Source organism: Rana temporaria, chromosome 8, assembly GCF_905171775.1.
Source record: "Rana temporaria chromosome 8, aRanTem1.1, whole genome shotgun sequence".
Taxonomy (NCBI): Eukaryota; Metazoa; Chordata; class Amphibia; order Anura; family Ranidae; genus Rana; species Rana temporaria.
In genome coordinates this window covers 126,608,377-126,621,484 of record NC_053496.1, presented here as the reverse complement: position 1 = coordinate 126,621,484, position 13,108 = coordinate 126,608,377, and the positions used below count along the sequence as shown (strand labels likewise).

Below are 13,108 nucleotides of genomic sequence, written 5' to 3'. Positions count from 1 at the left end.
GGCTCCTCTCTTTAACGGCTACGTCTGCAGTAGAGCTTGTTCTTTTGAAAAACTTCAGACTTACTAACCAGATCACCAGGGGTAAATAAGGGGAGAGAAGTCCTAAAAAGAAAACTACTGCAGCCATCACCTCTAAGGATTGGTGAGCTGCAATATAATAAATGCTTGCTTTTGGGTTGAATACCACTTTAATCAGCACAGTGTCTTTTTCTGATGATAACAAGCCCTGACGATTTTGGGTGTGTTAAAATTCTGAGTGTCATCTGTCACCTCCCTGGTTTACCTGAAGATGAAATGTATCAGCATTATTTCAGGTCACACCTGATTGGTCGGTACCTTTGCCTATCCCTAATGCCTCATTTTCTTGCCTCTTCCAATCCGCAGGCCAAGCTGAAATCCTTTGCTGCTAAAATCATCCAACTCCTGAGAGAATGGACAGAGACCTTCCCCTTCGATTTCCAGGATGAGAGGGCCAGGAAAGAGCTGAAGGAGATTGCACAGAGAATCACGCAGTGTGATGAGGTGAGCTGCACCCCCTTTTATTCCCGTATCTCACTCTGTATTACACCACTACAGGATGGATGTCAAGGGAATGTATAGTGTTTTTTGCTTTTCTCTAATAAAAGACTTTATTATAGTCTTAACCATTTAAAAAGATTTTTTATTAGGTATTTATTTTATTGGGTAATATTGCAGATTAGTATTTTGCTTTCTGCTTTTGAGCCAGCAAGCGAAAAGGGGAAGTTTTGCTTGTTTGCATCCTCCACCGCGGCTATCTGAGACGGAAGTTCAGCCCGCAGCCTTCTGGGACACATCACAGGTCCCAGAAGACTGCGGGACCATTCATAAAGCGCAGCGCAACTTGCAAATGCGCAGTAGGAAACCGGCTATGAAACCGCAAGACTTCACTGCCTGTTTCCCTTACTTACTATGCCAGTGCCTGCACCCAAAGCCGATAGAAGAATGGGCTCGGGTGAGGACATCGCTGGTTTCCTGGACAGGTAAGTGTACTTATGTTAAAGAGGAAGTAAACCCTGATGGGTGTTACTTCCTCTTTGTTTCCCTGTAAAGGTAATGCATAATGGGCTAATGTGCATCGCATAGTAGACCATTATGTGACACTTACCTGCAGGAGAAGCCTGCGATGTCCCCGATTACCTCGGCCATTCTTCACCCCTTTTCCTTCTGGGGCCGTGAACTCCGGGAATGTGACTGGCCGGAGTCGCGTGACATCACTCCCGCGCATGCACGTGGGTGCTGCCTTTAACGGCATAACCCGAGATAGAAACGGCACAGCATGCCCTTTCTAACTCCGGCGAATGCGCAGAATTTGTAGCTGCTGACTTTTATTATTAAAAGCTTAAAAGCTCTTTTTTATGTTGTAAATGCGCTTTTTACACACTTCCATAACTCAGTTGCTCATCTCTGACTCATCGGTTATCAGAGGGTTTCAGTCAAACACACAAAGCCTCACAGCAAGCAGCTCTTTTGTGTTCTGTCTTTAGCTAACCCATAGTGCTGTGGGAATCCCTTGTCATGTATGTATTTATTTCTAAAACAAAATTTTAATATATAGCAAAATAGGATTAAAAAGACATAATCTGGAAATAACATCCAAATTAAAATGGACTTACAACCATCATAATTTTATTTGAATATGGCAAAGAACACCTTACCATTTATTCAGCACTCAGTGTCTCCAGTAAATCTAATGCTATGGATTATTGCAGTGCCTGTCATTGCTCCTTGCCTTTATATACAGTATATGACTGTATTATATGTGTCTTCTTCTAAAACAGGCGGGCAATTTCCAGCAGACCCGAGAGGGTTAATCCACTGCATTGTTTTATAACTGCTGTAATTGAAACCATAAAGGATGGCGGTAGAAAGTTTGCTGCACCATGGTCAGAGAAATGAAAGCACTGTGCAGCCTCAGATCCAGAAAGACAGATAATTTCACGCAATTAGTCTCCATTTCATTTCTCATCCGCTCTTCCTGCTGCCGGCACGAGCCAAGCACTAAGAAAAGGGCTTTTGTTATTTGTTTGAGAGCTGATGTAGAGTGAATGCTGTTCCTGGACATCATCACTGGACCATCTGCCCTCCAACAGCGCTCCAGCCGCGAAACATAATGTGCGCACGCTGCTAATAAACAATAAGTTCATTTGTATTCCGAAGCTCATTGCCTCCATTCAGTAAACAATACGATTCAGGAGGATTTTATACAGCTCGGCCTGACCTTGCTTTTATAAGGTTCCTTACACAGCCAGTAATCGGAACCGGAGCTGCGGTTGGCCAGCTGCTGGGGAGTACCAGCTCCCTCCTTTACAGGGCACACTGAGGTCTGTGTTTCCTGGTGAGCTACACATGGCCCAGGATTACTATATGATGATAGAGGGAAAATGGCAATAGGAAATTCGAATTGTGTTCTTTTAGATGTTATATGCATTCTGTGGTCAATAGTTTTTGTACTTGTTTGTTTAGGAGAATGGTACAATCAAGAAAAGCATCAGTCAGATGATGCAGAATGTGCTCCTCGCCCTGTCCACACGGGGGCAGTACCAGGAGATCCGAGAAAAGATCCGACAGCCAGTCACTGATAAGGGGACTATTCTCAAAGCCAAGGCCCAGTCCGCCCAAAAGGACATCCTGAGTGTGTGTGGAGATCCACTCATCTTAGCCCAGCAGCTTACGACAATCGAATTGGTGAGTCTTACAATAGAAGATTTCAGGGGTGTCTGTAAGGTCTTGTTTCACTGGAGTCCAACCTTCCAAACCCTGAGGGCCCCTAAACTTCTCCTGCTGCTAAAATTAACATTAACATTTTTGTAAAATAATGTGTTGTATCAAAGAGACATGTTGGTGATAAAATTATTTTGTAGAAGAGTAATATGTGTATTAGGTAACTTTTTATGGCGTATTCCACAATCATGGTTCTATCTACTCTTTTCCAAATCAATCGTTTCTCTTCGCTTTCTTTATCCTACTGTGCACCCCATTATTAGTTTCTCTCTACCTACCTTATCCAACAGTGCAGCCCTTTATTCGTTTCTCTCTACCTACCTTATCCAACTGTGCACCCCTTTATTCGTTTCTCTCTACCTACCTTATCCAACAGTGCACCCCTTTATTAATTTCTCTCTACCTGCCTTATCCAACTGTGCACCCCATTATTAGTTTCTCTCTACCTACCTTATCCAACTGGGCACCCCTTTATTAGTTTCTCTCTACCTACCTTATCCAACTGTGCACCCCTTTATTAGTTTCTCTCTACCTGCCTTATCCAACTGTGCACCCCTTTATTAGTTTCTCTCTACCTGCCTTATCCAACTGTGCACCCCTTTATTAGTTTCTCTCTACCTGCCTTATCCAACTATTCACCCCTTTATTAGCTTCCTTATACCTGCCTTATCCAATTGTGCACCCCTTTATTAGCTTCTTTCTACCTGACTTATCCAATTGTGCACCCCATTATTATCTTCTTTTTTACTTGCCTTCTCCAACAGTTCACCCCTTTATTAGCTTCTTTCTACCTGCCTTATTCAACCGCTTACCCCTTTATTAGCTTCTCTCTACCTGGTTTATCCAACTGTTCGCCCTCTCTACCTGCCCTATCCACCTGTGCACCCCTTTATTAGCTTCTCTCTACCTGCCTTATCCAACTGTTCACCCCTTTATTAGCTTCTTTCTACCCCTGGCTCACTCCACTTTGCACCCCTATATTAGTGCAGGTAATCTCAGTACAGGTTTCCTTTACAAGGACCCACACGCTCCTCATCTAGAAAATTAGCACACTTTAGAAACGGCTGTTGTGCAGGACCAAAGAATACGATTTCTGTGATAACAGTAACATATACTGATGTGTTATCTGTCTTGTTTTAGGAACGGTTAGCAAGCATTTATCCCGAGGATCTCATGCAGATTATAACACACATGGACTCCTTGGATAAGGACAACCACAAGGTAGGTGTGTAGCTTAAGCAGTGCACATTACATCCTGTCCAAATCTACTTTTGTTTTTCCTTTTACTTAGTCCAATAAAGCTTCAGAGCTTTAAAAAAAATGGATGCAAACAAGATTGTAATTATACCTAGTCTTTTTTTTTAGCACAATTGAAGTCTGGGGTCCTTTTATTTCTTCATTCCCCCACCCCAAATGTTAAAAAATAAATCCTTTTTTCTCAATACAAAAATGCTGCGACTTGCTCTAATGCTGCAGTTCCCTGTGTTGGCAGTGGCAGCCACACTCCCCATCACAAGTATCCTCATTTACACTTGTATTGCAGAGAAGGAGGCATGTCTGATCAGGTCTGCTAAATTACAGGCAGCACTGGGTCTAACGCGTGTCTGTTGAACTGAACAATCATATTTATACTCCCTGTACAGATGCTGTAAAGAAAATGGAAGAAAGACCATAAGGGCTCGTGCACAGGGTGGTATCTGGCCTGTGTAGTGTAAATTCTGGCACATTTCTCCATCAAGGAGCCTACAAGTCTGCATGTATGCAGGTATAATACGCATGCATACACATGTACCTGTATAACGATACGTATGCCTGCAGGAGTACGACTCACAAGGCAGATTTCCTCCCATACACATACATTGATGTCTATATGCACCTGCAGGCTCCTGATGTGGAAATACCTTATATAGCACCGGTATTATACAGCCGGTGCATGAGCTCTAAAAATAAAGGTTGTAATTCCAAAGTCAGATAGTGACTTCTATTAGGCTTTAAAAATGACGGTCTCAAAAGCTGAACAGGATGGGTAACCATTTTTGTATGTCGGGGGTTCCAATTTAAAGTATTCGTAAAGTCTGTTTTTCTTTTTCAAACATGTTATACTTACCCGCTTTGTGCAATGGTTTTGCACAGAGCAGCCCTGATCCTCCTCTTCTTGGGTCCCCCACTGGCACTTCTGGCACCAGCGCCCCCCGCCGAGTGCCCCCATAGTAAGCCACTTGCTATAGGGGCACTTGTGCGTGCTTGCTTCTGAGCCCCGTTCTGAGTGTCTATTAGGAACACAGAGCGGGACCCGCCCCCCACTCCCTCCCCACTGGCTCAGATTGACAGCAAAACTCTGTAAGGTGAGCTTACACAGGTCCCCCGCCCCCGCCCCCCCCCCCAGATCCGCTGACCTGTACCGCTGCAATCTCTGGTTCTAAGCCCCGGTTTGTCCGCTTCAGGAGTCCGGGGCTTAGAAATCCTCTGAGCTGAATGTTTAAAACGTCCCTCGTCAGGGGGATGTTTTGGAGCATTCTAATTGGTCAGCGCAGTCACATGGGCTGCACCGATCAATCAGCAGCCGCATAGCCCATCCTGTCAGCTATACAGATGACACGAGGATGGAGAGAGGATTTCTAAGCCCCAGCTCCTGAGGCGGATATATCAGGGCTTAGAACCAGAGATTGCGGTGGTACGGGTTAGAGGGACCTGGGGGGGGCGAGAAGGGGGACTTAAAAGTGCAGTCGCTGTAAATCTGAGGGGAAGACCTGAAATGAGGGGAAGCTCTGCTGATTTTATCATCCAATCATGTGCAAGCTAAAATGCTGTTTTTTATTTTCCTTGCATGTCCCCCTCAGATCTACAGTGACTGCACTTCCAAGTGCTATTTCTACTTGCAGTGCACTTGCAGTGCAAAGTGGATTTTCCTTTAGTAAATAACCCTCGAAGTAACCCAAGAGAGTCTGGGCTCTTGTCCTCAGGTAAGTATTTTTGGGGGATGGGGGGGGGGCTGTAGGGGAAGCTGCATGCAGAAGGTATTTTACTTTACTACATAGAATGCAGTAAGATAAAAAAAAAACGTACAAACACTTTAAGTTTTGCGCAGGGGTCTATTATCTCACCCTCTGTACATGACGCCATTCTATATAATACGTTGTGAACACAACCTCCCTACATGTGTGCTTTTGTTACTAAATTAGACACTTCTATTTTCCATTAGTGCCGGAGTGACGTCACCAAGACCTATAACCTAGAAGCCTACGACAACTGGTTTAACTGCCTCAGCATGCTGGTAGCGACAGAAATCTGCAGGGTGAGTTGTATGTGACGGTGTCGCCTTACTACCTGTATTATGTTATCTCAATACCGAGGGACCTGGATTTTCTTGTTATGTCAGTGCTCCTTTATTATACACAACAGTCACATCCCATCATAGCAGATTCTTCCCAGTGGAAGTGAAACGCAATCAACTACTTCCATTTAACCCAAAAAAAACTTTCAGTTTTATGGAGAATGGAAATCTGTGAATGATGAAGTCAGCTGTTTCTCATATTTGCAGCAAAACATTAAAAATACTGCAGTAAATATTCCCAGAGCCTTGTGTAAGGAGCATACAGTGTGGCCCGGATTCACATACATTGGCGCATATTTATGCCAGCGTAGCGTATTTAATATACGCTACGCCGACGCAGCGCACAGAGGCAAGCACTGGATTCACAAAGCACTCGCTCTTAAAGATACGCTGGGTTTCCGGCGTAGGTGGAAGTGGGCGTGAGCCATGCTAACGAGGCGTGACCCCATGCAAATGATGGGCCAAGCGTCATAGAAGTACTTAAAACGAACGGCGCATGCGCCATCCCGTGGACGTATCCCAGTGCGCATGCTCAGAATCACGTCGAAACAACTGCCTAAGATACGTCGAATCACTGCCTACGACGTGAACGTAACCTACGCCTAGCCCTATTCACTTACTACGTAAACGACGTAAAATTTGATGGCTGTGTTCCCTGGTCCATACCTTTGCATGGGTTGCGCCTCCTATATGGGGAATAACTTTACGCCGGACGTACGACTTACGCAAACCGCGTATATTATGCGCCGGGCGCAAGTACGTTCGTGAATCGGCGTATTTCCCTCATTTGCATATGTGCATAGAAAATCAATGGGAGCGGCAAATGCGCCCAGCGTAAATATGCGCCCACGATACGCCGGCGTAGGCAAGTTACGTCGGTCGTAGGAAGCCTATTTTTAGGCGTATCTCAGATTGTGGGCACGGCGCATAGATACGACGGCACGTAGTTACATTTACGCGGCGTATCTCGAGATACGTCGGCGCAAGTGCTTTCTGAATCGGGGCCAAAGTGTCTTATGGGGAAATGGTCATCACAATAAGTGTCGGTAACGCTGGATTATACATTTCCAGAAATACATTTTCTGTGTGTCTTTTTGTGTCCTTTCTCTTCTTTCTTGCTGTTTTCTATGTGTATGGTGTGAAATGTGACTTCCTTTATCAGCCATATATACACCATATATACACAAACCACAGAGTGGGGCTCAGAGGGAATTCTTAGAAACTGTCAGCCGCTCAGCACTTCTCTAGTTAGACCTCAATGGTCAGGCAGTGTGTGAGTGTTTATTATGACTACAGATAATGTTACTTCATCTTTCATCTGCTAATAGAAGCACAGTGCAAGGGTTTTTTTTCTTCTGTATGTCTCGCATTGTGCATACATATTTGGTCAATACAGGCAATAAAATGCAAGGTCTGTTTTGAGTTTTTTTTTTTTAATCAATGTTATGCAGTGACAAGGAAATGTGAAAAGGATTAAAAATGTTCAAAGTACAGCTGGCAATGAAAAGTACGGGGGCTGCCAATGATGCCACCTACTAACAATGCCTGTCGTAAAGAGACTCTGCCACCAGATTGTTCATTTCAACACAATTCTTCTCCTAGGATTGTATGGGCATTTAACATATTTAGTGCATAGTATATACCTGTAAAAGCGTCCCTTGTATAAATATCCAAATGTATTGAGACTGCTCCTGGGCACCGCCATCTTGGATGTGATGTCAGCAGACTTAGAGCTGTCAATCAAGTCACACACTAGAGCAGGCATATGCAATTAGAGGATCTCCAGCTGTTGCAGAACTACAAGTCCCATGAGGCATAGCAAGACTCTGACAGCTGCAAGCATGACACCCAGAGGCAGAGGCATGATGGGACTTGTAGTTTTGCAACAGCTGGAAGCCTGCTAATTGCATATCCCTCAACTATAGTATTTTCACCGGAAAACCATATAAAAGGTTATGTAGAGAGATGATGGGAGCTGTGGAGGAGCTGGACCAGCACAGTATGAAGAGACGCTCAGAAGAGTACAGGGCTATGATGTGAAGGAAAGAACTTTAGAGGCACATTCAATAAAACGTTGTCTATGGAAAGGAAAAACACTGCAAGTGAGCATGTAAAGTACATGATTTGTTTCTGTGCTTTTACCAGATTTTTTTTTAAGTTGGTGACAGGGTCTCTTTTCAATACTTTCTTAAAGGGGTTGTAAAGGTAAAAAATGTTTTCCTAAACAGCTTCCTTTACCTTAGTGCAGTCCTCCTTCACTTACCTCATCCTTCCATTTTGCTTTTAAATGTCCTTATTTCTTCTGAGAAATCCTCACTTCCTGTTCTTCTGTCTGTAACTACACACAGTAATGCGAGGCTTTCTCCCTGGTGTGGAGTGTCGTGCTCACCCCCTTCCTTGGACTACAGGAGAGTCAGGACGCTCTCTACTTTGCAGATAGAGAAAGGAGCTGTGTGTTAGTGGGCATCCTAACTCTCCGGTAGTCCAAGGGAGGGGGCGAGCACGACACTCCACACCAGGGAGAAAGCCTTGCATTACTGTGTGGAGTTACAGACAGAAGAACAGGAAGTGAGGATTTCTCAGAAGAAATAAGGGCATTTAAAAGCAAAATGGAAGGATGAGGTAAGTGAAGGAGGACTGCACTAAGGTAAAGGAAGCTATTTAGGAAAAACAATTGTACCTTTACAACCCCTTTAAAGCGGATCTCCACTCTAAAGTGGAGTCCCGCTGATCGGAACCCTCCCCCCCTCCGGTGTCACATTTGACACCTTTCAGGGGGGAGGGGGGTGCAGATACCTGTCTACAGACAGGTATCTGCACCCACTTCCGGCCCTACGATACGGGCAAAGGACGGGTTTTTCCTCCGCTTCCCGTCGCCCCCCCCCGTTGTATGCTGGGAACACTCGGCTCCCAGCACACAGCGGGAGCCAATCGGCGGGCGCAGCGCGACTCGCGCATGCGCCGTAGGGAACCGGGCAGTGAAGCCGGAGCGCTTCACTTCCTGGTTCCCTCACCGTGGATGGAGGGGGGAGCAGCAGGGTGACGAGCGATCGGCTCGTCATCTGCTGCGATCACCGCTGGACTCCAGGACAGGTAAGTGTCCTTATATTAAAAGTCAGCAGCTGCAGTATTTGTAGCTGCTTGCTTTTAATATAGTTTTTTAGTGGCACATCCGCTTTAAGGCCCGTACACACATCCGACTATCCGACGGGAATTGTGTGATGACAGGCTGTTTTGTCAGATAATCCGAAAGTCAGAAAAGTCTCGGCACTCCATATCTCTATAGTTGTTTGGAGAATACTTTGGCTTTAGACACCTACATAACATCAATGCCGGCGTTCTCTCATTCTTTGATGTCTTGCGTTGTGTAGGTGGTAAAGAAGAAGCAAAGGACGCGGGTGATGGAATTCTTCATAGATGTAGCCCGGGAATGTTTTAACATTGGCAATTTCAACTCTACGATGGCCATCATCTGTAAGTTGCATGACTTTTATAATAATTCTATATATATTCCCAGACCTTGTTAGTGCCTTTCATCCAATACATCACAATCTGCTGGGAGCCACACTAAGCCTGAGAAAGGAATGATCGCTGATATGTGCGATACACAAACACTGTTTTGTAAATGTGCTCAGGCTGGGAAATGATTGCTTAACCTTGCTCAGCAAATATCATTCCTTGGCTGAGCTTACTATATACTTTATGTATTGCACACAGGCAGTTAGAAGGATTACAAAATGGACTATCCTGGTATTAGGTGACCCATATAGCAGAGGCGCTGGGCTTGTGGGCCATTTGATTGATTACATTTACCTAAAAGAGGAGCCCACTGAACAATATCACCTGTAATCTGCTGATTCATCACATTCATGTGCTGGAAGAGCCTTTTTACCCCCCGCATCACACTATGCGGTGCGGGGAACCGCATGTGATTTTGTACAGGAGTCGCACTGCATATCTGTTCAAATCACATGCGGATCTTCAGCAGTGCCATTTGAGCCATTATTCTGTATGGCTGCACAGAATTTGCACCAAAATCATGCAGGACTTTTTTTTGGCCGCAACAGAATCAGATCGCATTGTTGTTCATACCTATGCCCTCTGATTCTGCAAATCACACGGTTTTGCGAATTCATTTCGGGGTGTCGTTAATTTAACATAAACACCCGCATCAATTCCCAGGAATGGGGTTCAATTTGCATGCGGAATTCACACAGAGCTCGCTGCGAATTCTGCGCTGCATCAGTGTGAAAGGAGGCTGCAGGTCCTGCTATCCACCTGTCTCTACAGAGACAGCTGGAGGGCAACACTAAGGCCCCTTTCACACTGGGGCGGGAGGTGCGGTGGCGGTATAGCGCCGCTAAAAATAGCGGCGCTTTACCGTCGGATTTGCCGCAGGATTCGGCCGCTAGAGGTGCGGTATTAACCCCCGCTAGCGGCCGATAAAGGGTTAATACCGCCCGCAATGCGCCTCTGCAGAGGCGCATTGCGGGCGGTATTGCCGCGCTCTCCCATTGTTTTAAATAGGAAAGAGCGGTATACATGCCTCTCCTCTCACCACTCCAAAGATGCTACTGGCAGGAGATTTTTTTCTCTCCCGCCAGCGCAACGCCTCAGTGTGAAAGCCCTCGGGCTTTCACATTGAGTATGCAGTGCAGGCGTTTTTCAGGCGGTATAGCAGCGCTATTTTTAGCGCTGTACCACCTGAAAAACTCCTCAGTGTGAAAGGGGTCTAACCAGAATGGAAGGAATAGAAATGAAAGCAGAACAAGAATTTTTATTTTTATTTTTTCTCATGAGATGTTTGTAATGTTCACTCTGTAGGAGCTGTTTACCCATTTACCAAACCGAATAATTTTTTTGGGGGGGGAAGAAAAATTAAAGCAGAACTACACTGCATCTGAGCACCACAAAACAAAAACACTATTTGATTGATTTTTAATATTCATAGCAAACTCACCAATCCACATATCCACCCATCCATGCTTCATTTTACTGAGAAATCACTTTAAAAAACAAAACAATCCCCCTAACATTTCTGGCCATGACCATCTGTAGTAAGGGCAGATGATTCATGTAGCATTTACGCCCTGGAATTCATCTGCCCTTAGCTCATGCATGCAGAAAGGAGGATGTGCTTAGCTGAGAAAGCCCCTCATCCCCTCCTGAAGACTCCTGGGATGCATGACATCATTTACCTAGGCGAGAAACCAGGAAGTAACCGAAGAAATGTAAATAGCATCCTAAAACAAGTAAATATGATACACTTTCCTATCTATTTACTTACAGTAGTAGCAAAAGGATTACAAATAGTAAATGTTGGTTGAGAGTGTAAAGTTCCCCTTTAAGCCAGCACTCAAACAAGGACATGAGCAAAAGCATAGATATCACAAAACAATAGTGCAGCGCAAAGATAAATGAAACAGTGTGCGCAATACAATAGTGCAATAGTGCGATGCGGACTGTCCAGTCCCCTTGCTCCAAGTCATTACACTTGCAGTGAACCCCAATGACTGTCATTCTCAAGAGAATAATGCTGGAGGCCAATACCTTTCTTATTGCTTGAATACCATTACAGATTGTTCACCACATTCTGCTTTTTACACTAAAGTGACTGCTAACCCGACCAATCACAATCGGCTTTTCTAATGTCTCATGTGTTTGCTTTTAGCTGGAATGAACCTCAGTCCTGTTGCACGGCTTAAGAAGACTTGGTCAAAAGTCAAAACAGCCAAGTTTGATGTGCTAGAGGTAAGACAAGACTATACGGTATGGGGATTGGAGTTGCTTTGTTTGTGTGTGTGTGTGTGTGTGTGTGTGTGTGTGTTTGTAAGCTGTACATGAGTACTTTCCCACACCTTTCACAGATCTGCCAGTCACACTGTAGTGTTTTCAGTGATATGGTCATATGTGTGCGCAGCCTATTGCATTAGAGTGTGCACCCCAAAGTTTAAACACACACACTGTCACAGGGAGGAGGCTCTGGTGGTGGGAGACAGTTGATTGAGACCATATTGCGTTATACACCCTAAAAACTGGTGTAATGTGTTCCTAAAGTTGAACCTAGCTTTATATAATAATGGAATTTATATTGGCCACTGGCACCCCCAACCACCAACCTGGTGCTGCCCCTGAATAATGTTAATGCACATGGGGTGATTAGGGTGTGCCCAGGCACACCCTGTGCGCACGCCTATGGATATGGTGGTAAACTGCGTACTGTGACATGACCCAGTGACTGCATATACTGTGTACTGTGATATGACCCAGTGACTGAATATACTGTGTACTGTGATATGACCCAGTGACTGAATATACTGTGTACTGTGATATGACCCAGTGACTGAATATACTGCGTACTGTGATATGACCCAGTGACTGAATATACTGTGTACTGTGATATGACCCAGTGACTGAATATACTGTGTACTGTGATATGACCCAGTGACTGAATATACTGTGTACTGTGACATGACCCAGTGACTGCATATACTGCGTACTGTGATATGACCCAGTGACTGAATATACTGCGTACTGTGATATGACCCAGTGACTGAATATACTGTGTACTGTGATATGACCCAGTGACTGAATATACTGTGTACTGTGACATGACCCAGTGACTGCATATACTGTGTACTGTGATATGACCCAGTGACTGAATATACTGTGTACTGTGATATGACCCAGTGACTGAATATACTGTGTACTGTGATATGACCCAGTGACTGAATATACTGTGTACTGTGATATGACCCAGTGACTGAATATACTGTGTACTGTGATATGACCCAGTGACTGAATATACTGCGTACTGTGATATGACCCAGTGACTGAATATACTGTGTACTGTGATATGACCCAGTGACTGAATATACTGTGTACTGTGATATGACCCAGTGACTGAATATACTGTGTACTGTGACATGACCCAGTGACTGCATATACTGCGTACTGTGATATGACCCAGTGACTGAATATACTGCGTACTGTGATATGACCCAGTGACTGAATATACTGTGTACTGTGATA

General features: G+C 44.7%; 1 protein-coding gene across 2 annotated transcripts in view; it reads left to right on the top strand.

The window, feature by feature from the left end:
• RASGEF1A (RasGEF domain family member 1A) overlaps positions 1-13,108 on the top strand; it is a 607,128-nt gene that overhangs the window by 580,033 nt on the left and 13,987 nt on the right. For both annotated transcript variants that reach the window (XM_040320681.1, XM_040320680.1), the window contains 6 exons: positions 385-522; positions 2,485-2,706; positions 3,883-3,963; positions 5,945-6,037; positions 9,448-9,550; positions 11,748-11,827. In XM_040320681.1, the coding sequence (XP_040176615.1) occupies positions 385-522; positions 2,485-2,706; positions 3,883-3,963; positions 5,945-6,037; positions 9,448-9,550; positions 11,748-11,827 (717 nt within the window). The remainder of the gene's footprint in view (positions 1-384; positions 523-2,484; positions 2,707-3,882; positions 3,964-5,944; positions 6,038-9,447; positions 9,551-11,747; positions 11,828-13,108) is intronic.